Raw genomic sequence first — 27,123 nt, 5'->3', positions numbered from 1 at the left:
TTGACAAATCTTATTGATTTTTACCTTAATGTTCTATCTCCCATAAACCCCCTCTTCTCCCTTCAGCCACCATAGCTCACATCCTCATCAGTACATGATACCGTGGTAAAAGCACTGGCTTTGGAGAAACAGGACTTGGGTTTGAATCTCCATGCCCTCTCCTCCCTTTTTTTAAACTACCTATAAATTTATTACTTGTGTAAGACTGGGTTAGTCACTTAGCCAATAGATAGGTGGTTGGACTAGATGGCCTCTGAGTTCCTTTTCAGCTTTAAATTGCCCTTAATATTCCGAGTCTTACTTCTTTCCTGTGCTATTTTTGGGGGGTGGGGTGGGAGGGGAGGCAATTGGGATTAAGTGACTTGTCCAGGTGACACAGCTAGTAAGTATTTGAGGCTGCATTTGAACTCAGTTCCTTCTGACTCCAGGCCCGGTGCTCTATCCCCTGAGCCACTTAGCTGCCCCTTTCTGGGCTGCCCTCTGTCATCTGTTCTTCATAAAACTGCTGGTCATCTGCATAGGGCACCTTTCATGGTTTCCTATTGCTTATAGACTATAATACAAATATAAGACAAATAGGATAAAATACAAATATTGCTTGTAGGATATAATACAAATATGATACAAATAGGATAAAATACAAATATTGCTTATAAGATATAATACAAACCCCTTAACCTGGCATTTAAGGCCTTCTAAAATCTAGTTCCAATCCAAGCGGTCTAATTTTGCTTTACTCCCCTTTGCACAGACTTCAAGCAAACTAGATGTTCCTAGATCTTATCATCCTCTTCTGTCCTGAGTGCACGTATTTACATAGCATCTCATGCCTAGAATGGACTTCCTTCACATCTGTCTGTGGAAATGCTTCCCTTCTTTAAGCCCAAGCTCTAGTCACCTCTTCTTCCCTGAAATTGTCTCTGATTTCCCCTAGCTTAAAACAGTGTTGTCCCCCACCCCCAAATTTCCTCCAGCATTCTATCTGGATGTACCTTAACGCTCACTACTTTTACATCTTATTTGTGTATGTATCATGCTTATGTGTATGCTCCTTTCAGAATGTCAGCTCACTGAGACTGGGGAATATATATATATATATATATATATTTTATCTTTGTATTCTCAGCCCCAAACATCTTATACCCACAGAAAACATTTAATAATTGTTTTTTGAATTGAATTCAGTTGGAGCAGGTCGTGCCTCCCCGCCTGAAAAACAAAACACCATGGGTATGTTTCTATATTCTTAAAAACCTCAACTAAATCATAGCCTCCTGAGGTATGATGCCCATCATGTTACTTGAGGTCCCATTTCTGTTCGGCCCAAGAGGGCACAGTGAGGTCAAACCATTGGACTGAGGTCCCAGAGGTAGCCTTTGGAGGCTGGCAGAAGGAAAGGAAAGTCTCACTTGGAAGCACTAAATGAGAACATAAATGGATCTTAGGCCCCAAGAGTAGCATTAACTATTTGGCCATTTTCCCCAGAGCTCTGACAGATCTCTTGAGGCCAAACTCCCAGGCCAGGAGCACAAAGTATGGACAGAATACAATCCATCCATGCTCAAAGTACTTTAAGCACCATGGAAGAAAAGACTTTCTATAAATGTGAGTTATTGCTGGCCCATCCTGAGTCAGCATTCTCTGTCCTGAGAACCCCATGCTAGGTATTGTTTTGAAGGTGGGGTGGGCGACCAGAAGGAGGAGGAGGAATCCAGCAGAAGGCAAATACAGGAGCCCTTGGGCAGCTTCCAGGCAGAACAGAGACAGGAAAATAACACCCTCCTCTAAGGTAGTGCTACATATAGTGAAACAAATTTTAAGGTACAAACTAGGAATGTAAGGTGGGGAGGTGGGGGGAATGACCTAGGATGCCTTGGAAGGGCTCTTTCTGGGTCCTGGCTGAGTAAGGGTGTCATTGGAGGGACCAGTCTCTTTTTTTTTACTCTCCTTACCTCTTTCCACTTATCCCCAGCTCTGGGTTAAATCTGCCAAGTGGCCCAAGGTAAGAAGAGTCCAGTCTTACACGGGTCCTAATTGCTCCATAGGGTAGTTAGGTGGCACAGTGGATGGAGTGACAGGCTTGGAGTCAGGAAGACCTGAGTTCAAATGTGGCCTCAGACACTTACTAGCTGTGGGACCCCTAAGCAAGTCACTTAACCCTGTTTGCCTCAGTTTCCTCATCCATAAAGTGAGCTGGAGAAGGAAATGGCAAACCACTCCAGTCTCTTTGCCAAAACACCCCCAAAGGGGTCATAAAGTGTTGGACATGACACTGAAATGATTCAACAACAGTTGCCTCAGCCCCACCAACTTCTCTTTGGGAAAGGTTCCCACCCCATATTAAAAAAAGCACTTCTTGGGTGGCAGTGTGTGTGTGTGTGTGTGTGTGTGTGTGTGTGTGTGTGTGTGTGTGTGTGTAGAACTGTGACACCCAAGTTCCTTAGGCCGGAGAGTTGAGATTTGCCCAAGGTCACGCTGGCAGGAAGAGGCAGAGCTGGGATTCAATCTAAGTCATTTGACCTGAAATCCTGAACCCTCTCCACTGCATTTTGCTGCTTCTTTGGACTTTCTCTTCTTAGTGTTTTTTTGGATTCATAGGCGTAGAGGAACAATTTTTCCTCTTCCATTCATTCTTGACTAACTAATCACACCACGTTTTCTGCAGTTAGACGATAATAGCATTAGCTCCCATTTGGGCTGTGCATTGCTAATGCAGGTATCACCTCCTCTAGGAAGCCTTTCCCGATCCCAAGTCTCTCCTCTGTTCTCAACACTAACTCCCCTAAGGCCTTGGGTGGAAATAACTGTGATTCATGTTTCTATAGCTTTCAGATTTAAAAAGTGCCTTCCTTGCAGTAATCCCTCAAGGCAGATAATCTCAGTATCGTTATTACTCCTGTCTTACAGAAGAGTAAATCAAGACTCACAGGAGTTAAGGGACTTGCCCAGCATCATACAAGTGGTATGAGCAGATGGAAGAAGTCCTGCGCCCGGGTCCTCTGGCTGTAGTGCCGGTACCCTAGGTAGGCACAGTCAGCCTCAGGGTACGCCTGCACACCTGGGCACAGCCCTCCAGCTCTGTACGTGCCTGTCCCCCTTTACACCCCATATAGCACTTTGTCTTGTGCCTTTCCAGTCCACTTCCGCGATATTGCATATTATAGTAATTTATATATGGTTATTTTCCCATTAGCGCGACTCTAAATTCCATAAAGACAGAGACCAAGTTTTATCTAAATATTGTACCTCCCCAGTGCTTAGAACAGCATACATAATAAACCCTAATAATAACATATTTGTTAAATGAATGAATGAGTATTTTCTGTACTATGAAAACTGTAAGCTACTGGAGGGCAGGGACCATATCTTTTACATTTTTCTCTCTCACACAGTGCTGAGGGCTTTGCACACAGTAGATATTTGAGATATTTATGAGTGAATGAATGGGTGCATTGTACCTCCTCCTATGGATGCTTGTGGAAATAAAAAGCTTTTCTAACAACTCAGAGATGGCACAAGAGCACCACCTACTGAAACAGCTGCCTGGGATGGCCCATCTTTAGGGAAGTAAGTTTACTGTCAAGTGACTGATCTCTTAGAGAATTTATGTTTTGAGTGGAACATGGAAAGCATGAAGACTGGGGCAGCAGTGGGGAGGTGGTTGTGCTTATCCAGGGGTGAGGTCATAAGAACCCAGAGGAGGGCAATGAAACCATGTAGGATCATGGATAGAGAGGACTGACCCTGAGAGCCATAACAAAGGCAAAGTAAAACTTAGGAATCCATGGCAGATTGGCCTCAGAGGACAGAGCAAAGGACAGAGTCAAAGATAACTCCTTTGTTTCAGAGTTCTAGTGATAGCAATAGGAAAAGAGAGGAAAGGCAGCATCCAGAGGTATTCAGAAGGAGGGATATGGCTTGCTTAAATGAAGAATAGGATTTTGTTTTTAAAGAGAACACTGAATAATAAAATAAATGATGATGCCAAAAAGAATCCACAGGAATTCAGGAATTCTGTTCAAAGTGCTAAAATTACTATGAGTATTACCCTGAGTTTTGGAAGGGGGCTTTTTCTTCCCTGTATGTAGGTACAATTGGTAGCTTGACTAAACCAATCCCAGGAGCCTACCTTTCAAAGAACAGAGATAAAGGCCACCACATCAGCAGCTCTCAAAGATCAGTAGGGTTCTCTGTCCAGGACTGGAAGTCTCTGACCTTCTGCATATCTTCCTGGATCTCTCCTCCAATGCCTGTGTGCCTAATATCCCTGCCAACCTTCGTAGCCTTCCTAGTTGAGTTCAATCTCTATTGTTGCTGTGACCGTCAGGAGTCCTACTTCTTCTCATACGATAGATTTAGAGCTGACAAGGACCTTGGAGGCCACTGAGTCCCACCCCCTAATTTTACAGATGAGGAAACTGAATCACAAAAAGGTTCGATGACTTGTCTAAGATCACATAGCTAGTAAGTAAAAGCCTACCTGCCTTACTTGGACGGTTGGCCTATCTCTTGTCCCATGGCAGTCCTGAATGGAGGTTGTAGGACTTTGAGGACCCTTTCAGATCTGTACATGATCTAATTTGTTGATCTTAGTTGCAGGGGAAGGGGGAGATTAGGTCAGGGTGTTTCATTTTAGGATCATAGATTTGAAACTGTAAAGGATGCTAGAGGAGACTGAAACTGGGGGTTTTAAATGCTCAAGGTCAGGTAGAGAGTAAACATCAGAGGTTCTCTTACATTTTTATTTGAATGCAGATCCTCTGACTCCACAGCTAATTTCTTTTCCCTGTATCATCCTGCCCCTTGGGGTTACCCAGGTAGTAAGTAGCAAGGCCAGGATTTGAAGCCACATATTGTGATCCCAAAGGGCAGGGCAATCAGGTGGTGCAGCAGGTAAAGTGCCAAGCCTTCCTGATCTTCCTGATCTGACCCCAGACACTTGCTAGTTTATGTGACCCTGGGCAAGTCACTTAACCCTGTTTGTCTTAGTTTCCCCATCTGTAAAATGAGCTGGAGAAGAAAATGGCAAACGCCTCCGGTATCTTTGCCGAGAAATCTCCAAACAGAGTCTCAGAAGAATCTGATGTGACTGAAACGACTGAACAGCAAAACAAATTCTGATTCCAAAGCCAATGCTTTTCCTACTCTCCCTTGCTGTCAATCAATCAATGAATGAATCAGTCTGCAAATATTTCTTAAGCACCCCCTGTGGGTTAGGCCCTGGGCTAAGAGCTAAGGATCAAAAGAGGCAAAGATAGAACCATCTCTTCACTCAAGAAGTTTACAGTAATAGTATGTTGTTGTTCACTTGTGTCTGACACTTTGTGGCCCCATTTGGGATTTTCTGGGCAAAGATACTGGAGTGGTTTGCCAACTCCTCTCCAGCTCACTTTACACATGAGGCAACTGAGGTAAACAGGGTTAAGTGATTTGCCCAGGGTCACACAGCTATGAAGTATCGGAGGCCACATTTGAACTCAGCATGATGAGTTTTCCTGACTCCAGGCCCAGCACTCTATCCACTAAGCCACCTACCTGCCTTAGAATAGTATGTACACATACCAAATAAATGTATACAAAAAATATGTGGTCTCCTGAGATGTTTAATTTTAGAACGCTTCCATTGGCTACATGCCACTGAGACAATCCGTGCCCCTGCCCTAATCTATAGTTTAGTGAGCTTGTACCTAAATTCAACACTGGCTTGAAACTATGAAAGGATTCCTAGCATAGGCTAAATGAGGTTTTCTCTTTAAGATAAGGGTCCTTTCAGCTCCAAGCCCGTCAGACCCTTTGCTATGTTATGCTAAGTACATTCTCTCACTGGGTTCCTGAAAATATTTTATCAGCCTTTATAATTAAGATGGAAAGAATCTGGCCAATCAGCATAGACCTACCCAGGGCTCTGAGGTTGGCTGCCTTTTCCTTAGCTCAACTGGTCCTGTTTCTCATCTGTTTGACTTTGTCTTTTGGATGGCCAGGCTGGCTCTGGCTGGCTGGTGGTGTTTGTGTTTCCAGTACTTCAGGGAAGTCAGCGCATGCGAAGCCAAGCTGGGTTGGAAACTTTAAAAAGCACAAAATCTTATTTAAAGTCTGAAAATACTTCTATTAATAATGGGTTGGGTGAAGCTGTTCATTACAACCCTTGAAGGGAGGAGGGCCAGGGGAGCAGAGAGTGGCCTTTTAAGGCATGACTGAAGAGCAGGCAACTCAAGGCAAGTCTGCGTCTGTACTTAGCATGGTTCATCTGTCAGGGACATGGCCACAGGGATCAGGTGATATTTCAGCATGAAATGTTGCAGCCCTAGTTCTTTTTGCTCCCCTCAGAAAACAGCTGTTTTCCGTTACTACGAGATTCTGCTCTGAGTATGAACCCAGGCAAAGAATGGCAAGAAATGCTTTAAAAATAAAAAAAAGAAAGCGTAAAAACTTGTTGAGAAGGCATGATGAAAAGACTTCCCTTTTCCTAGCAGAGAGATCTTTAGGGTGGTGTTCTTTGTTATAAGGAAAGGATTATAAAATCATAGCTTTAGATCTAGAAGTGTCCATAGAAGTCATCTCTTTCAACCCCTCATTGTACCCACGAGTTGAAGTGATTTGTCCAAGGTAACACAAATTTTAAGTGCCTGAGCCAGAATTTGAACCCAGGACTCCAAAAGAGTGCTTTATCTATTTTATCATGGAATCTCCAGGTTTAACGGGGAAGGAAGTGACAATAATGGGATGGGGAGTGAAGAAACGTCAACAAAACATTAAAAAAGGGTTGTAATATGGTTGACACATTCCCTTTGCCCAGTAGGACGTGTGCCCATGTAACCTAAAGGTCAATTTATACCATTTACACTTTTCTTTAAAAGAAGAGAGCAATAATGGCTTGAATTCCTGAACATTCTGCTCAGTGGCTTGGCGTCATGGGCATGTGTTGAGTCTTAGAAAGATCGTACACCCTAAAGAAAGCTTAACTGTCTTCCATTCATTTAACAGATACTTTTCAAGTGTGGCTATATGCCTAGGTCTGGGCTAGGTACAATACAAGATATAAAGGGCATGTATGACACATAGTCTCTGTCTTCTGAGAGCAACTAGACAGTTGAGGAGACACAATGTATATGAGGAAAGTTACTTCTTTCGATATTTCCAGGGATTATCATTTCATCACTTGTGGGTACTCCCAACACCAATTTAGGTGGCATCTGTCTGTGCTTGCCTAAGTTTTCACAAACTGCTCTAGTGAAAAAGGTAGCCATTCTCCTGCTACTAAGTCTCTATCTGCATGTTCCCCTTCTGTCTCTAGGTCAAGGGACCAAACTAGTTTGAATCAACTAGAAAAGTGCTTTAGATGCCCGAAGAATGAATCTCTAATGGTAGAATTTCAGACAGTGAATGACAGGCTAGTCGTGGAGGTACTTTAAAGTAGGAGGGATCTTCCCTACGTCACTGAAACTGAGCTATCTGTATTTTTAGAAGGATGAGTTTGGCATTTTAGAATGAGGCACAACCTTAAGAAGTTAGCTAGAGATCCTGAAAAATGTTCAGCCTGTTCAGTCCTTGACTGAGCCCTGTAGCAGGGCTAGAATTTGAACCCACATCTACTACCTGAATCATTTTATACTGCAGATAAGGCTGGTTTCTTTTGACAATGCTCCTGTAGTAGAAATAAGTTAAAAGACCCGAGTTCAAGTTTCTAATTGTGTAACTACAGTGACACAATTTCTCCTCCCCTCTCCTCACAGTTTGAAAACATTTCCTGTCTATTCTCTTGGACAGTCAACATAGTATAGCAGAGAGAATGATGGATTTGGAACCAGGACACCTGACTATAGCCTCAGTTCTCCATCTTTAAAATGGGGGCAATAAAAACAAATAAACAAACAAACACAAACTTCTGGGAAGCTAGGTGGTACTAGATAGAGTACTGCTCCTGGAGTCAGTAGGACCTGAGTTCAACTCCGGCCTCAGACCAGACACTGTGTGACCCCAGGCAGGTCACTTAACCCCAATTGCCTTGCTCCCAAAAAAGTGGGGGCAATAATAATTATGGTATCCTTATAGGGTTGTTGGGAGTAAAGAAAAGTGCTTTATAAATAAAGTGTTACAGAGACAGAAACCATTATTCTAACTCATAAGGCTGGCCAGGTCATTGCGGAGAAGTCTCCGGGTTTGAGTGTATTGTGTGTACTCTGGGTAAAAGGTGAGAGGAAGAGCAGAGAGTTGATAAAAATAATGATGTCAGGTATATTAATTAGCGTTAGGTGTTTATAGCATTGCAGAGCACTTTATATATGTTGTCTCATTTGATTCTAACAATAACCTTGTGAGACAGATGCTACTGTTACCTCCTTATTACAAATGAAGAAACTGAGACAGAGGTGGAATGACTTACCCAGGGTCACACAGCAGGTTTTTAAATTAGGTCTTCCTGACTCCAAGCCTAGTTGCTTGTCTACCTACTTTGCCCACTTAGTGTATTGATTGTATGCATCTGTGTCTGTATATATTGGAAATGTATATCTTTGTGTGGGGTGTGTGGGATGTGTGTGTGTGTGCACGCACATGCTTCCTGAAGTTCATATGAACTTGACCAGTGATTGCGCAGTAAGATGAAGCTACTTGTGACTTTCTGCTGCACAAGAACTTTTGAGCTCCTATCAGCACATTTCTCTGTCTCTCCAGCCTGGCTCGTTATTGCAGGGTTTGGGATACAACATAGGACAGATCACACCCCACAACATCTGCAGGCAAAAAACAGCCATTAAAAACCCATTGTTAAGACGTTAACTCCACATTTTATATTATTTTAAGGTTTACAAAGCATTTTCCAACAACCTTGTGAGACAGGCAGTACAAGTGATGTTCTTTTATTGCTGAGGAAACTGGGGAGAGAGAAAGACAGAGAAAGAAACAGAGAGAGAGAGACAGAGATAGAAAGAAAGACAGGGAGAGAGAGAGACAGAAAGACAGAGAGACAGAGTCAGAGAGACAGAGTCAGAGAGACAGACAGAGAGACACACACACACACAGGCAGAGACACACAGACAGACACAGAGAAACACAGAGACAGAGACAGAGAGACCTGTAGAGAGAGAGACATAGAGAAAGAGACAGAGAGACACAGAGAGACTGACAGAGGGAGAGAGAGGGGGGGAGAGAGAGAGAGAATGAGAGAGAGAGAGAGAGAGAGAGAGAGAGAGAGAGAGAGAGAGAGAGAGAGAGAGAGAGAGAGAGAGAGAGATATTGAGAGAGAGAGAAGCCCTGTGCTAGATACTGGGGATAAAAAGACAAATGAAACCAGGAAACCATTTTTGTCCTCTGGGAGCTTAAAATCTACTAAGGGGGAGCAATATGTACATAGATAAGATAAAGTGAAATACACACAATAATTGCAGTAAAGAAATCAGTAACCACTGAAGGATCAAGACAAGCTTATGTAGGAGGTGTTGCTTGAACTGGCTTTGAAAACAACTGAGGATTCATAGGGTCATAGATAAATGAGAAGGGATCTCAGAGGACATTTAGTTCAAATATCTCATTTTATAGATGAAGAAAGGGAAACCCAGAGAAGCTGTGACTTGGCCATGATCACACAGCTATTAATTGTCAAGGGCTGGATCTGAAGCCAGATTCTAGACTCCAGAAGCCACTGGTGGATTTCAGGACAGAATACATTACAGGTTGGGGTGGGGGGCCAAGCAGTTTATCCAAAGGCATGGAAGTGAGAGATGAGATTTGGGATGTAGGGGGGAAGGGAATGAGCAAGTAGACCAATTTGACTGGAATGTAGAGCACATGAAGGGGAGCAATGGGAGAACAGTCTAGAAAGATCAGTTGGCCCCAGTCTGTAAAGGGCTGCAATTGCAAGAAAGGGGTGAATACGAGACAGAAAAGTTTGTCTTTTACCCTAAAGGCAATGGTTGTTGGTTGTTGTTCTTCATTCTGGAAGAGGACCAAAATGGCATCATTATGTTAGAGTCAAGTTTTAGTGTGTCCAAGTGTGGCTGATCAGACCTACATAAGCTCGGAATGCTGTACCACAGGTCGGGCATGAATAGTCTATGTGAACATTTGGGGTAGATACTCTAAATTTCCTCATCTCATGTTTCTTTTGAGCTACTTCAATTCTGCTTTGCTCTTAGAGCGCAGCACCTTTTCTGATGAGGACATGCCATGCGGAGTGGTCCTGTGCCAGCATCTCCCATGTCACATAATCAATTACAAAGTTAAGAGAGACCTTGAGAGTGTCCTTGTATTGCTTTTTCTGACCACCCTGTGAGCACTTGCCCTGTGTGAGTTCTCCATAAAAAAGTTTTTTTGGCAAGCATACGTTTGACATTCAAACAACGTGGTCAGCCCATTAGAGTTGCATTCTCTGCAGTAGAGTTTGAATGCTTGGCAGTTTAGTTTGAGAGAGGACCTCAGTGTCTGGTATTTTATCCTGCCATGGAAGCGATGCAGTTTCCTGGCATGGTGCTTTATACTGACTGTCCAGGTTTCACAGTCATACAATGAGGTCAGCACAATGATTCTGTAGACCTTCAGTCTAGTAGTCAGTCTAATATCTCTTCTCTCCCACACTTTCTTTTGGAGCCTCCCAAACACTGGCAATATGTGTGTCAACCTCATTATCAATGTATATATCCCTAGAAAGTATGCCACCAAGGTAAGCGAACTTATCCACAGCATTCAAAACTTCTCCATTTGCTATAACCAATGGGTTCATGTATAGATGGTGTGGTGCTGGCTGGTGGAGCACCTGTGTTTTCTTGGTGTTAATTGTTAGGCCAAAACTCACACAAGCAGTACTTTGTTGCATCTCAGCTTCAGAGATTGCATTGAGTGCACAATCATCTGCAAACAGAAAATCATGTACCAACACTCCCTCTACTTTGGTCTTGGCTTGTAGACTTTTCAAGTTGAAGAATTTACCATCAGTGCAGTAGCTGAGCTTGATGCCATGTTCGTCCTCACTGAAGGCATTTGACAACATGACTGAAAATATCATGCTAAAAAGCATGGGAGCAAGCACACAGCCTTGTTTTACTCCACTGGTGCCTGGGAAAGCTCGAGAGCATCATCCATTATCCAGAACTTGGGCAAGCAAGCACGCTGTCATGAAACTGACTTACAATACTGAACTTCTCTGAGCAACCAAATTTTGATGTAACTTTCTTTAAGACCTCACAACTGACAGTATCAAAGGCCTTGGTCAGATCTACAAATGTATACAGACCTCTCTGTTCTGCTCCTGGCATTTCTCCCTGGAGTTGTCAGGCCACAAACACCATATTGACCATTCCTTGGCCCTTTCTGAAGCCACACTGGCTCTCAGGTACATCCCTAGAGGCAATAGGGAACTACAGAAGCTTCATGAGCAAGGACTTGAGAAGGACAGTCAAAGAATGTTCATTGATCTTTACTCACCAATTTGAACTGTGAAGTCTAGGCGTCTCGGAAAGTTCTGAACAACTTTTCCAACATTTGAACTGATGGAACTGTAATAACAAGAGCTGGTTGAGGTACTTTGAAAGTTCAAATATTCAGTCAGCTATTCCTGATAAGCTTGGTAAAGAGACCAAAAAAAAAAAGGCTCCATAGGTGTAGGACCTTCTCTAAGGTCTTTGGTCTATGACAAAGTTTGGGGTCTCATTAAAAAAGGTTCTGATCTCTCTGTCTTCAAAGGATAAACACCAGGGGCTTCTGTTTGTTTCTCTCATTTACATCTAAGTCAATTCCTTTTACAAATGGATCATAACACCAGACCTCATGTTCATTTGTAATGGATTTTATCCAGGTTTTTTTTTTATCCCCAAATAGACAACTTGTTTAAAAACAAAGCAAGAAAAACAGCTCCCTCCAAATCCTTGCATTTTAACATTGATCTCTTTAATGAGACCAAACTATGTTGGATTCCAAACAGAAAGATAAAGTTTTGCTGTTTGGACATGAACTTTGGTCTCTGAGGAATTTTTTTTACTTGTATTACATTTTGTGAAGCCCACAGCTGCATCAAATTATTTTCTGCTTTGACTACAGATTCGTGCTCATGCCAAGAAGAAAAAGGCAGCCAAGCCAGCTCAAGGAGTTTGAAGTGGCAGCAGAAAGTTGACGTTCTCCCTGTCTTTAGGTCACATCCGTGCAAGGGTTTTCCCTGAGAACCACATTCAAATACTAACATCATAGAATGTTTGGAGCTTGATCTAGTGCAATCTCCTTATTTTGAAGATAAGGAAATGTTAAGGGAGTTCCCCAAGATTACTCAGGGACAAAGCTGGGCCTGGAGCCTAGGACTCCTGACTCCCAACTCCATCCATGGTTTCGTTTTTTTCCCTACAAACTATACAATATTGCCTCCTTAAGAGGAGTCATATTCTTGAATCTTATTTGCATATAATTTTAATATGCCTAACTGGCCATATATTCTATTTTCAAACTGTTTTCAAGTTAGATTTTGATGAATGCAATCCCTAAGGTTATCATTTCCTAAGTTTCCCCCACTACTGTGTTATCAATCGTCAACATGCTGTCTCTTCTAAGTAAAACTAGTCTTGGAAGAATGGTTTTTCTTTCTTGAGAGTCTTCATAGCCCTTATAGACTATGCCCACAACAAGCTCAGGATTTTTTGTTTGTTTGTTGGATTTGCTTTTTTTAAAGTGGAGCCAGACTGTGTGTGAGAGAATAGATATAGGTATGCTACAGGATGCCCCAAACCATTGTATGAGCATCACTCCAAGATGGTCACTTCCCCAAACTTACCAAGAATAATTCATTATTTCAACCTTCAAAGTACCTCAACCAGTTCTTGTTAGTATAGTTTATTATCTCTAGTTCCAGAAGTTCTATCAGTTAAAATGTTGGAAAAGTTGTTCAGAACTTTCCCAAATACCTGTCTTGCATAGTTCAAATTGGTGAATAAAGATCAATGAACATTATTTGAGCCCCACCTCGAGTCCTTGCTTATGAAGCTTCAATAGCTCCCTATTACCTCGAGGGTAAAAGACAAACTCTTCTGTCTTGCATTTAAAGCCCTTCACAGTCTGGGGCCAACTGATCTTTCCCAACTGTTTTCACATTACTCCCCTTCATGTGCTCTTATAGTCCAGCCAAATCCTGGGTGCTCAAGATCATAGTCCTTCCGCTTGTGTCCTGTACTCCACTTCAAGAGTAAGTTATAAAAAGTAAGATAGCCTCAGGCCAGGTACATACAGTGCAATGAAAGCCACTTGACCAAAGCCTGCAGGATTGATGGGGATACACGCTAAATGCAAGCAGCTGATTTCAGGTACCAAAGAAGTGAGTAGATTCTAATGTTGAAATTAAGCTAGTTCAAGAGAGTAGTTATAGAATCATAGGACTTAGAGATGAAACGGGCATTAGAGAGTATCGAGGCCTGTCTCTCACTTTTGCAGTGAAAGAAACCAAGATATCCTTGTAAAGGGTGAGATAACAGGGGCTCATAGAAATAGAATTAGATTGGGAGTCAGAAGGTCAAGATCCAAATTCCAATTCTGCCCCCTCAGTCATGGATGCTGTTGTCTAGTCAGCTAAGTCCATCTGTTTCTGATCTGAAGACTTTTCATCCTTGGCTACCTGAGAAATCTCTTTCCAACTCTACTCTGCTTCTACGTCCTAGTTCAAGCTGAGCACCCTGAGCTTCCTGGACCCAAGAAAAGGGTTCCTAAGTCCCCAAGAGCCAAGGTAAGGTTGAATCGCATCCTAGGTCTTGTTACTTAAGTCTCTAAACAGCAGGTCTAACTTTGTCTCTTCCTCAGAACACCCTCATTTTAGTCCTCTCTCCTCTTATCCCCTTCCTATTTTTCAAGTCTTACAAACTACAGATTTCTTCCCTGCCATGACTTCTATGGTTCAGCTACATGGGACTGCCTACTCTTCATCAAAGGCAACACTATCTCCTAGCCTTTTCAATTACTGTTTGTCTCCTGTGTCTGGAGTGCTCTTGCTCCTCACCTCGTTGTAACAGCAATGATGCTTGCTGCTACCATGGCTGTGTAAGGCCAACAACACCAGCATGTAGAAGGGCTGCCAGCACAGGTCCTTTGATCTGCTTTTCTAAGGAAAGCAACTTTAAAGGGCTAACAATCTCACTTTAATCAAACATACATGTATCATCCACTTAATTCAGGGGGAAAAGCCAGCACCCTGAACTTCAGAGCAAATAAAACAGAAATTACGAATAGAAGATATCAACAGATTAAATAACACCAACCAGTAGACAGGCTTCTAGCTTTCTGTCCAACATCTTAGTAAATAGTTACCAAGGAAGTACCAACATCTGGGTTTTCAAGTGGGGATAAGGGGGTGGGGGAGGAGTTCCTTAACAAGGGTTACCCAGAGTCTCATCTGGTCAAATCACACAACACCCTTCCAGTGAGTGACAGCCCCAAGGCAAAATACTAACCTAGTGTATATACCCTGCTTAGCACCTAATCAGCAAAAGGGTGTGGGCCTGGAGCTTCGAACCTAGCAAGACTTAATCAAAGGCACTTGATTGTCTTAGTGCTGAAAACTCCAAAACAAAAAATAGCAAAAAGTCCATTTTGCTTGCCATTACATTTGAAAGGCAAGACTCATTAAAGGTACTTGATGGCCTTAGCATTCCAAAAGAAAAAAAAACAGTAAAAAAAAATCCTACCCTCATTACCATAAGACTCTTTTTCATAGAGTATCTAGCTTCCTTCAAGATTTGTATTAAAACCAGAAGAACATTGTACACAGTAACAGCAATACTGTACGATGATCAACTGTGAATGACTTAGCTACTCTAATCAATACAATGATCCAAGTCAATTCTGAAGTACTTATGGGAAAATGTTTGTTGTGTTGTTTAATTGTGTCTGACTCCTCATGACCCCATTTGGGGTTTTCTTGGCAGAGATACTGGAGTAGTTTGCCATTTCCTTCTCCAGCTTTTTTTACAGATGAGGAAATTGAGGCAAACAGGTCTAAGTGACTTGCCCATGGTCATACAGCTAGTGTCTAAGGTTGGATTTGAACTCAGGAAGATGGGTCTCCTTGACTTCATGCTTGATACTCCATCCACTGCACCACTTAGCTATGCCACCTAGCCAGCCCATATCCATCTCCAGAGAAGAACCGATGAAATATAAATGCAGATAGAAGCAAACTTAAAATTTTCTTTTTCTTTTTGGTCTGTGTCTTCTTTTGTAATATTGCAAATATGGAAATACGTTTTGCATGACTTCATTTATAATCGATATCAAATTGCTTGGTGTCTCAAGGAAGGGAGAGGGGAGGGGAGGGAGGGAGAGAATTTGGAACTCAAATTGTTTTTTAATGACTGTTAATTTTTTTTTTTTACCAAATATTTAATGAAATAAGTAAATTTCAATTTTTTTCCAAATATTTAATGGAATGAATAGAAATATATGGGGGAAAAGATTCATGTTAAAAATCACCTTATTTTGAAAGGTGGTGGGTTATTTTTGCAAAACAATTGGATTAAGTGACTTGCCCAGGGTCACACAGCTAGTAAGTGTCATATGTCTGAGGCTGGATTTGAACTCAGGGCCTCCTGACTCCAGGGCTGGTGCTCTATTCACTGTGCCACCTAGCTGCCCAAGGATTTTTTTTTTTTTAACAAAGGTCTAATACTAGAAAAAGATGGAGTAGTTGAAGGTCTATTAATGGCCCAAATGAAAGTCTTTGCTTAACTTGGTAACTGGGGTGCCTCTGGTTGTTGCTAATGTCTTATACATAATACCAATTAAGGATTCAGCCACCAGTAGCCCTTAAGTGTTTTGGGGTATTTTAGACAAAAAGTGTCTGTTCCAAATATTCTCTGGCCACAAATGTCTTAATTCAGGTAAAACAAGGTGGTAGGAAAATTACTGTGAAAAAGTGGTTATAACATTTTACTGCAATCAATCAATGCAAACAATTGGGATAACTTATCATTTTGTCTATCAACTTTTTTAACGTTTACACAATAAATTGTTTTATTTTATTGATGTTAAAAAAATCACCTTCCAAAAGAAGCTTTTCCTATTGTCCACCTCTCTCTACAAGTTGCTAGTGCCTTTCCCTCTAAGGTTACCTTCCATCTATTCTGTAGGTGTCTTGAACATGCCTATTTACGTACATGTTGGTGGAGCATGGAGGAGAAAAATCTCCTCCCCTACCCCTTGCTGAAAGACCTTCGTTCCAAATGAGGAAACATACAGAAAGAGGCAAGAGGATATTTGTCCTCATTCTTTTAATAACCTGTTGAATCTTAGCTCATTCCTATTATAACCTGTTGAAGTTGGCTCTTCCCAGCTCAGTCACCAATCTTCCATTACACAAATCCAAGTAACAGAGACCAATAGGGGATGATCACACCATCCCAAATTGTAGGTCCTTCAATTCAGCACTGAGTTAGGGCATGTGTAAATTCAGAGTCAGAGTGGGCATATCCAGCTACGTGGAGTCACCCTTGTTATTATACTAAGGCAAAGCCTTCTCTTGATCTTTCTTCCCCATCTAGCTTCTGTTCCAATTTTCTCTTTTCTTTCACTTCTAAACTTCTTGAAAAAGCTGCCTATACCTGAGTAGATATCTCTACTCCCTTCAACTCTTTGAAGTCTGGCCCTCATCCACCAAACTGGGGCCCCACTAAATTGTCTGGTAAAGATCCCTGCTGGTGGCATCTTGACCTAGTTTTAAAATCTAACTTTGTTAATGTTTTATTGCATTTTTATTTGCTTTGTTAAATAATTCCTAATTCCATTTTCATTACATTGGTTCCAGCCACACCAAAGCTCTAGGAGAGTGCCCAGGACCTAGCTCAAGGCTCTGCACACAGTAGTCACTTGATAATCATTGTTGAATTAATTGTTTCATTCCCTGATGCTTGCCAGCCTGGTTCTGGTGCCAGCCTGGGTTTTGCTCTCCTTGATCTGTGGTTCAGCTGGGCATTGGTGCCAATGGGTTTAATTATTATTATTAATTAATTATTATTAATTATTAACACATCTCTCTAGTTGTTTCAAAATCTAATTAGTCATTTAATGTAGAGTACACAGAAGGTCACTTCCCTATTATAGAGTTTTCCTGGAAAGCATGTATTTGGTGGGGTGGGAAGGGTTTCTGTATAATGTAACAGAAGGTACTGTCTCTTTCCTATGTAAGCAAGTCAACCCAGAGAGAGAGAGTAGAGGTACCACACTGTGGCTTGGAGACAGCAGCAAAGACTAGTCTTCCTCTCTCCAGGTTGCTCAGATTCCCATGAGTGTTCAAGGTGCTTTTGGTGTACAAAGAGGCTAGCTGAAGACATCGGACAGCCAGGGCAGGGATGGGGGTGGAGGTAGGGCAGTGGATTAAGAGTGTCTATAGATGTTGGGTGATTTGGATTCCAGTTCCAGTTCTGTCATTGAACAGCTGTTTGACTTTGGTTAAAGGTGTATTTAAGCTATTTGGGAGTTGTCAGTGAAAGGAGGGGTGTTAGATTAGAATCTGGGATTCTTAACTTGACATTTCTGAACAGTTTTTAAAATTTACGGCTGGATTTCAGTAGAATTGGTTTCCTTGGTGAGCATTTTATTTTATGTGTTTGAAAACATTATTCTGAGAAAAGGGGTCCATAGACTTCACCAGACTGCCCAAGGGATCCATGACACACACAGAAAAGAGGAAGAACCTCTGGCCTAGAAATGCGTTTTTCTTTTTTTCCTTTTTTTTCTTTGGAAGGATATTTTAATTTTTTAAAATATTTCCCAATTACATTACAAAATTTTTAACATTTATTTGAAAAACTTTTGAGTTCCAAATTCTCCCACCCCTTGAGAAAGCAAGCAATATGATATCAATTATAAATGTGGTCATGCAATACATTTTTCCATATTAGCCATGTTGCAAAAGAACACACACACACACACACACACACACACACACATACACACACACCCGAAGAAAAAGAAAGTGAAAAAAGTATGCTTCAGTCTGCACTGAGAGTTCATCAGTTCTCTCTCTGGAGGTGGAGAACACTTTTTCATCATGGGTACTTTGGAATTGTCTTCAATCATTATCTTGCTGAGAATAGCTATGTCATTCCAGTTGATCATGGCACAATGTTGCTGTTACTGTGTAGAACATTCTCCTGGCTCTCCTCACTTCACTTTGCCTCAGTTCATATAAGTCTTTCCAGGTTTTTTCTGAAACCATCCTGCTTGTCATTTCTTAGAGCACAGTAGTATTCCATCACAGTCATATACCACAACTATGTAGCCCTGGTCAAGTCATATAACTTCTCTGTATCCTAGTGTCCTCATCTGTAAAAGAAGGTGGTTGGATTCACGGCTTCTAAGGTCTCTTCCAACTTCAAATCTATAATCTTATTATGATCCTATCAGTGGACCTATAGAGTCTGCACTGTTTTCTTGTTCATTCGACTCTATCGTTGATAGCTTTAAACTACCACCCATACCTTTTGGTGCCTTGGTGACATCTTGGGAGCTTAGACACCCTTCATGAGAGGAAAAGCATTTCCATTCTGCCCAATATTGCTCAGATCTTTTCTGTTCTACTCTCCATCTTGGCAATGGCTTGTATCACCTCTCCAACTTCTAAGTACCAGCCTGCAGCAAAGCTGACCTCTTTCCATCAACTTATTGGCTCACATCTTCCCAGGGACAAAGAAGTGTAATTATTTTGATTGTTTTCCTTTGGATAGATTAAATCAATAGTGTTCAGAGTCATATGGCTGAAGACACTTTTGCAAAGTCCATCAAACATAGGAGTCACATAATTATAATATGTTCCACAAAGAGTCTAGTGTAAAATAACAATCTAGTTAATAAAATAATAAAAGACTTGAGGAACTGCCGGTTGTATGTGGAAGAGCTACATGGAACTTGAGGGACTGAATAACATTGGATCTAAACAAAGACTCTGTTTCAATTTTCTTTAAGTAGTTAAGCAAAGCAGGTAACATAAATAACAATTCTAACATAAGATTTGCCACTTCTACCCACAAAGGAAAGGTGACTGAATAATATGACACCTACCCCTTTTTGTGGTGTGTACCCGTATTTTATCAGTAGTGGAACTCCTGGTGTAAAAATCCCGTCTGAGATACAGATCAACAACTCATTTGTGGCATATAGTTTTAGATAGTTATTCTAAGAGGTGAAAAGTGATTAGCCTAGGGCAGGGGTGGGGAACCTGCAGCCTTGAGGCCACTCTAGGCTTTCTAGGTCCTCAAGTGCAGTCATTTGACTGAATCCAAACTTCATAGAACAAATCCTTTGGAATTCATTCTAAGAGCCACACGGGAGGACCTAGGGGTCCAAACGTGGCCTCAGAGGCCACAGGTTCCCCACCCCTGGCCTAGGGTCTCATAGTCTTTACATAGTATGTCCCAGAAATCTTAGTGCAGTCTTAAGCTCTGATAGTTAAAATTGCACTAAGACTTCAGGAACCTTGGATGTCAGAGGCAGGATAGTCAGTCAGTCAATAAACAGGCACCTATTATGTATCAGACTCCGCGCTGATCACTGGGGATGTAAATAACAAAACAACAAATACAGCCCCTGTCCTCTAGGAGCTTACAGTCTTATGGGGGAAGACCACCCTAAAAGGAAGCTGGAAAGGGGAGGGATGAGAGAGGGCACTGCAAGGAAGAACGATGGAGAAGTCTATCCCAACAAAGGAGTTCAAGGGAGTGTAATTAAACCTGGTGGAAAATGAAAAGCCTGGCTCCCTCCTTAAATACAGTTTCTGGAGCTCATGGCTCCACCCTCCAATCAGAGGGGCAGTGGCTATTGATGAGGAGGTCTGAGTACCAAGACTGCTTGGATCTTGCAGATTGATGATAGGAACTAAGGTCTTTCTATCCCCAAGGACATTTCAGCATACATTAGTTAAAAGCCATAATGTTTTTAACTAATATTCTGCTTCAAATTATTTTTTTAAAATCATCTTTTAATTTCCTGTTACGTATAGGGTATCCGATTGGAGATATAAAAATAAAAAGATCTTTCAGTTTATCAAAAGGGAGGAGAGGTTTATAAGCAAATAATTTTAATGTATGTTAGAATAATTAAGATCTCCTGGGCAGAGAGGCATGTGAGATCTCACAGGAGCCACAGAGGATAGAACCGGGAGCCATGGATGGAAGTAGCAAAGAGGAAGGTGGAGGCTCATAAGAAGGAGAATGTCCCAGTAATTCAAGCTGTCCAGAGGCAGAATGGATGGCTTCGGAGATAGGTGTTTACCTCCCTGCATTTGAGAGTTGGATGACAACCTGTCGTTTAGTCAAGAAACATTTATTAAATACCTACTATGTGCCTGGCAAGGTGCTGAGTGCAGGAGAAACAAAGAAAGGCAAAGACAGGCCCTGCCCTCGAGACCATGCCCTCACGGTCTAATGGTATGATGTAGAGAGAATCCTTTACCCACGTATCGGTTACTCAAGTCTCTCCAACATTGCAGTTTTGTGACAAGTCATGGTGTCCAGCTTAGACATAAGCCACCTGAAGACAGGGTTTGTCTTTGCTGTTGTTGTCATCATTCAGATAGTTTTCAGTCCTTGTCCCACTCTTCATGACTCCTTTGAAGTTTTCTTGGCAAAGATACTGAAGTGGTTTGCCATTTCCTTCTCCAGCTCATTTTACAGATGAGGAAACTGAAGCAAACAGGGTGAAGTGACTTGCCCAGGGTCACACAGCTGGGAAGTATCTGAGGCTGGATTTGAACTCAAGAAGATGAATCTTCCTGACTCCAGGCCTGGAATTCTACCCACTTTGCCATCTAGCTGCCCCAATTCCTTTTGAACCACACCATAAGTACCCTGCTTAGAAAGAGTAGGAGGGTGGAAGACAGAAGACTTTTGGTCTGAATAATGACTCTGTCCCAGCTCTGAGAGTAAAAGTGCTGGGTTTGGAGCTAGAGGTTCTGGATTGGAATCTTAGCTCTGCTCCTTACCACCTGGGTGACTTTAGCTGAATTAACTGATCTGGGGTCCACCTGCCTCCCTTGTAAAATGGTTGAGTTAGGCCAGATCAGCGGTATAAAACTCACAATACATTCCTTAGAGCTGCCTGGACCAGATTAAAATGTAATTGGGAAATATTTGATGAAACAAATAAAAGTACAATAAAACATAGATAATATTAATATCGTCTGTGTTTCCTAATTCAATATGAGGCAGCAGGGATCCTCATGTATGCTTTGGTGGCCCCCATTTCTATTTGAGTTTGACACTACTAGAATAGATGGCCTCTGAGGTCTTTTCCAGCTCTAAAATCTATATAATCTTAGGCAAAGCATTTAATCTTCTGAGACTAATTTTCTGTAGCTGTCAACCCTCAATATTAGCCCTGGTAGTTGGTAGGAACAAATCACTAAGTAGATTTTTTTAAAAAAATAAGCACTTTACAGATTGCAATCCGGATCTTAACCTAGGCTTTTGATGATAATAATGGAATAGCAGCAAAAAGATGCAAGTTTGGGTCACCAAGACATTAAATGAACAATCTGCCAGTTAATGAAAGATAGCACACAAAATCATCAGGCTCTTTGGGGACCAGGACTAGAACCCTGCCTAGCCCTGAGACAGCTGGTTGATGCCCAGGTTTCTCTTACAGAGCCTGGTTGTAGCTTTTGGAGTTTTTCATTTTGGTCCTAACAGTCTGGAGTTGTGTCCCAGTAGACCTGACCCTTATGGTTCCTCTCTTTTTTCTTGTTCTTTGCAGATGTTCGACTGGATCAGCCATAACAAAGAGTTATTCCTCCAGAGTCACACAGAGATTGGAGTCAGCTACCAACATGCCTTGGACCTACAGACTCAGCACAATCACTTTGCTATGAACTCCATGGTGAGTTGAAGGGCTGAGCTTAGAAATCTGAGTTGTGAATTCCATATGTGGGAGGGAAGGGGACAGAAAGAGAGCAGGAGAACCAACAGGGTTGCAGGGAGGGGAGCTGTCCTTTTTTTTTTAAAGCTATTTCTTTCTTTAATACTTTTAGTTTTCAGCATTGATTTTCACAAGAGTTTGAATTACAAATTTTCTCCCCATTTCTACCCTCTCCCCAACTGCAAGATGGCATATATTCTGATTGCCCCTTTCCCCAGTCAGCCCTCCCTTCTGTCACCCCATTCCCCCCCAACCCCTTTTCCTTTACTTTCTTGAAGGGAAAGATAGATTTCTATGCCCCGTTGCCTGTATATCTTGTTTCCTAGTTGCATGAAAAAAAATTTTTTTTAACATCTGCTTTTAAAACTTTGAGTTCCAAAGTCTCTCCCCTCCCTACCCACCCTCCCTAAGAAGGCAAGCAATTCAACATAGGCCACATGTATACCATTATGCAAAACCCTTCCACAATACTCATGTTGTGAAAGACTAACTGTATTTTGCTCCTTCCTATCCTATCCCCCTTTATTCAGTTTTCTCCCTTGACACTGTCCCTTTTCAAAAGTGTTTGCTTTTGATTACCTCCTCCTCCATCTGCCCTCCCTTCTATCATCCCCCCTTTTTATTTCCTTCCTCCTTCTTTCCTGTGGGGTAAGATACCCAACTGAGTGTGAGTGTGTATGTTATTCCCTCCTCAGGCCAAAACTGATGAGAGCAAGAGTCACTCATTCCCCCTCATCTGCCCCCTCTTCCCTTCCTGCAGAACTACTTTTTCTTGCCACTTTTATGCAAGGTAATTTACCCCATTCTATCTCTCCCTTTCTTCCTCTCTCAATATATTCCTCTCTCATCCCTTAATTTGATTTTATTTTTTTAGATATCATCCCTTCATATTCAACTCACCCTGTGCCCTCTCTCTCTCTCTCTCTCTCTCTCTCTCTCTCTTTCTCTCCATATATATATATATATATATATATATATATATATATATATATAGACACACACATATATATATGTGATGTATGTATATATGTATGTATGTATATATGTATGTATGTGTGTATGTATGTATATTCCCTTCAGCTACCCGAATACTGAGGTCTCCTGAATTATACACATCATCTTTCCATGTAGGAATATAAACAAAACAGTTCAACTTTAGTAAGTCCCTTATGATTTCTCTTTCTTGTTTACCTTTTCATGCTTCTCCTGATTCTTGTGTTCAAAAGTCAAATTTTCTATTCAGCTCTGGTCTTTTCACTGAGAAAGCTTGAAAGTCCTCTATTTTGTTGCAAATCCATATTTTGCCTTGGAGCACTATACTCAGTTTTGCTGGGTAAGTGATTCTTGGTTTTAATCCTAGCTCCATCGACCTCCAGAATATCATATTTCAAGCCCTTCAATCCTTAATGTAGAAGCTGCTAGATCTTGTGTTATCCTGATTGTGTTTCCACAGTACTCAGATTGTTTCTTTCTGACTGCTTGCAGTATTTTCTCCCTCATCTGGGAGCTCTGGAATTTGGCAACAATATTTCTAGGAGTTTTCTTTTTGGGATCTTTTTGAGGAGGTGATCAGTGGATTCTTTCAATTTCTATTTTATCCTCTGGCTCTAGAATATCAGGGCAGTTTTCCTTGATAAAAGCTGATATCTAGGCTCTTTTTTTGATCATGGCTTTCAGGTAGTCCAATAATTTTTAAATTATCCCTCCTGGATCTGTTTTCCAGGTCAGTGGTTTTTCCAATGAGATATTTCACATTGTCTTCCATTTTTTCATTCGTTTGGTTCTGTTTTATAATATCTTGATTTCTCATAAAGTCACTAGCTTCCACTTGCTCCATTCTAATTTTTAAGGTAGTATTTTCTTCAGTGGTCTTTTGGACCTCCTTTTCCATTTGGCTAATTCTGCCTTTCAAGGCATTCTTCTCCTTATTGGCTTTTTGGAGCTTTTTTGCCATTTGAGTTAGTCTATTTTTAAGGTGTTATTTTCTTTGGTGTTTTTTTGGGTCTCCTTTAGCAAGTCATTGACTTGTTTTTCATGTTTTTTTTGCATCACTCTCATTTCTCTTCCCAATTTTTCCTCTACTTCTCTAACTTGCTTTTCCAAATCCTTTTTGAGCTCTTCCATGGCCTGAGGCCAGTTCACGTTTTTCTTAGAGGCTTTTGATGTAGGTTCTTTGACTTTGTTGACGTCTTCTGGCTGTATGTTTTGGTCTTCTTTGTCACCAAAGAAAGATTCCAAAATCTGAGTCTGAATCTGAGTCCATTTTCGCTGCCTGGCCATGTTCCCAGCCAACTACTTGACTCTTGAGTTTTTCGTCGGAGTATGACTGCTTGTAGAGTGTAGAGTACTTTGTCCCAAGCTTGAAGGGCTGTGCTGTTGTTTTCTGAGCTATTTCTATACAGCCAGCTCTGCCACACCAGTGCTCCTCCTCCCCCAAGAACCGCCAACCTGGACTGCAACTCAGATCGAAGCAGGCTCTGCACTCCCTCTCTGATCTGCCACTTAGTTCCTCCCACCAGGTGGACCTGGGGCCAGAAGTAACTGCAGCTGTAGTTCCTTAGTGGCACCACCTCTGCTGCCCCCAGGGTGGTAGCCAAACTGCAAACTCCCTTCACTCTGTCCCAGAAGTTTTTCCCACCAACCTTCTCTGTTGTCTTTGGTGTTTATGGGTTGAGGAGTCTGGTAACTGTCACAGCTCACTGATTCAGGGTGCTAGGGCCTGTTCCACCTGGCTCTCGGTCTGGTTGGTCGGGGCGTGGCCCACACTGGTTTCTGCTCAGAGGGAGCTGTCCTTTTAAAGTGAATGATAATGGAGAATCCCCAAAGCATGGACCACTTAATGCATTAGTTTATGGGAAAATTCATTTATTCATTTACTTATTCATTCATTCATCATTCCTTCATTGATTATTTCCACAAACCTGTATGAAGCACTTACCATGTGCACATCACTGTGTGGAGCACAAAGGTAAAGAAAATGATTCTTGTCCTCAAAGAACTTATAGTCCATCAGAGGATAATACAAGGGAGTACTAGAGCCCGGTTATATGGGCTCTCAGGAGTTTATAGTTAAATTTTCAGTGTGAACATTTACACCATAGACATTGGCAAATGCTACAACTCAGGATTGATTTACTGATTTCTTGACTTAAGAAAGTGATGGAGAAAATATTAATAATGCAGATTAAACTGAAAAGTCTCATGCATATATATGTGTGTACATATACATATGTATATATGTATATATACACATATACATACATTTATATACATATGTACATATGCATGCATACATACATATATACATACACACTACAGATATATAAAATATGTATATACATATACCTACATATATATACATATATATGCATACATATATATGTGTGTGTGTATATATGTGTATATATATTATATATATATACACATATATATATGTATGTATGTATGTATGTATGGAGAGAGAGAGAGAGAGAGAGAGAGAGAGAGTTTGTTGTTAAACATTTAAACAGCAACCTGCCTCCTCCACTCCCCCTCCTACCCTACATGAAAATACATGTATACAGAGAAATAGAGGACCATATAAATAAAAGGCAGCTAGGTGGCACCATAGTGCAAAGAGCACTAGGCCTAGACTCATCTTCTTGAGTTCAAATCTGGCCTCAGACACTTCCTAGCTGTGTGATCCTAGGCAACTCACTTAACCCTGTTTGACTCAGTTTCCTCATCTGTAAGATGAGCTGGAGAAGGAAATGGCAAACCATTCCAGTATCTTTGCCAATAAAAACCCAAAAGAGGTCACAAAGAGTCAGATACAACTGAAAACAACCAAAGAACAACAAACTCTCTTGCCATTGTGACTCCATTGGAAAACTGTCACAAATGAATGCCACAGAATATAAGTGCATAAAAGAATTCTAAAATGCTATGAGACCAAGAAAGGAGAGTTCATGACTAAATGGGAGTCTGGGGAGGTTTCAGACAGGAAGAAGCATTGGCATTGCTACTGAAAGGATGGGGAGGATCCCAATGGGAGGAGATGGGAAGCAGCAGTGAGTGCTAATGATAAGAGAATGGTAAGAGCAGAGAACAGCACGAACAAGGGGGCACAGGCAGGAAGGTGTGGGAAGTGTTTGGTGGAAATGAGGAAATCTCCTGTCTGCCTTCACATTTGCATCAGCAGTTCCTATGAAAGAGACCATTCTGCCTTGTCAGTCCTCGGATGCTATTCTCAGCCAACAAAAGAGGCATGTCTAGAGTTGTGTCTGCTCAGTCTATTACATCAGGACCTGGCTCTATTGGTGAGGTTTCTCGGGTTCCTCTGATCCCTGGCCTATCTCAGGAGTGGAGAACCTTTGGCCTCAAGGCCACATGGCCTTCTAGGTCCTTAAGTGCAGCCTTTTGACTGTGCTTGCACTTAAGGACCTAGAAGACCACTTGTGGCATTAAGGCCGCAGGTTCCACACCACTGGCCTACCTCTTACCTCCCTAACCACCCCCGCCCCCAACACCTCTAAGCCTTTAGTAACATTGAGTTGAATCAGCTACCACTTATTAAGTGTGTACTACGGGCTGGGAGCACCGAGCTAGGCACTGTGCGGGCCCCGAACTGACTTTATTATTCTTGTAGCAGTGCTTCTTTTCCCTTTTCTCCTGGTTAAACCATTAGTTCTGGAGCTTTCCTTAGAAGGATTGTGCTGAAGCTTCAATGGGCTCTTTGTGGGGTAGTGGTTGCTCCATTTGGCTTTTCCACCAAGGAAAATAAGTCAAACAAAACAGCCAGGAGAAGGAATCCCAACCCCTCCACACTGTGCATTAAGAAAACTCTGGATCCCATAAAAATATTCAGGTCTTTAGGCCTAGATGAAATGCTGAGGATGCCTTTCCATTTTAGCTTCCGTTGCTGGATGGGAATAACTTTCCCTCAGTTAACGACACCGACATTTCTCTCCCCAGAGAGTCTGCATTGTCTGCACATCTGGGAAACCTGGGGAAGCTGTTCTACTTGGAGGATTGGGCTCTGGGGTCTCATTCACTGGGGGCCAGGAGGTGATAAGATTGCTCATCTCTATGCCACCCCCATAGACGTGCTTCCATGTTGAGGGTGGGTTCTTGTCTCAAGCTCCCTTTGGCGTGGATGTTTCTTCAATAACAGCCGAAACCTCATTAATATTTTTTCAAATAGAAAAGATATTGAAAATGTCCATGTAGGAACTTCTTGCATTTATTTAGAGATTGTTGTTTACAAAAATGCTCATC

General features: G+C 41.7%; 1 protein-coding gene across 1 annotated transcript in view; it reads left to right on the top strand.

Moving 5' to 3' along the window:
• Positions 1–27,123, top strand: part of LOC118839981 (kalirin) — a 413,338-nt gene that overhangs the window by 78,976 nt on the left and 307,239 nt on the right. The window contains exon 4 of the mRNA XM_036747488.1: positions 21,706–21,828. Within this exon, the coding sequence (XP_036603383.1) occupies positions 21,706–21,828 (123 nt within the window). The remainder of the gene's footprint in view (positions 1–21,705; positions 21,829–27,123) is intronic.

The sequence above is a fragment of the Trichosurus vulpecula genome, chromosome 2 (assembly GCF_011100635.1).
Source record: "Trichosurus vulpecula isolate mTriVul1 chromosome 2, mTriVul1.pri, whole genome shotgun sequence".
In the NCBI taxonomy this organism is placed as follows: Eukaryota; Metazoa; Chordata; class Mammalia; order Diprotodontia; family Phalangeridae; genus Trichosurus; species Trichosurus vulpecula.
The sequence above is the reverse complement of the archived record's forward strand: the minus strand, read 5'-3'. Positions and strand labels throughout refer to the sequence as shown.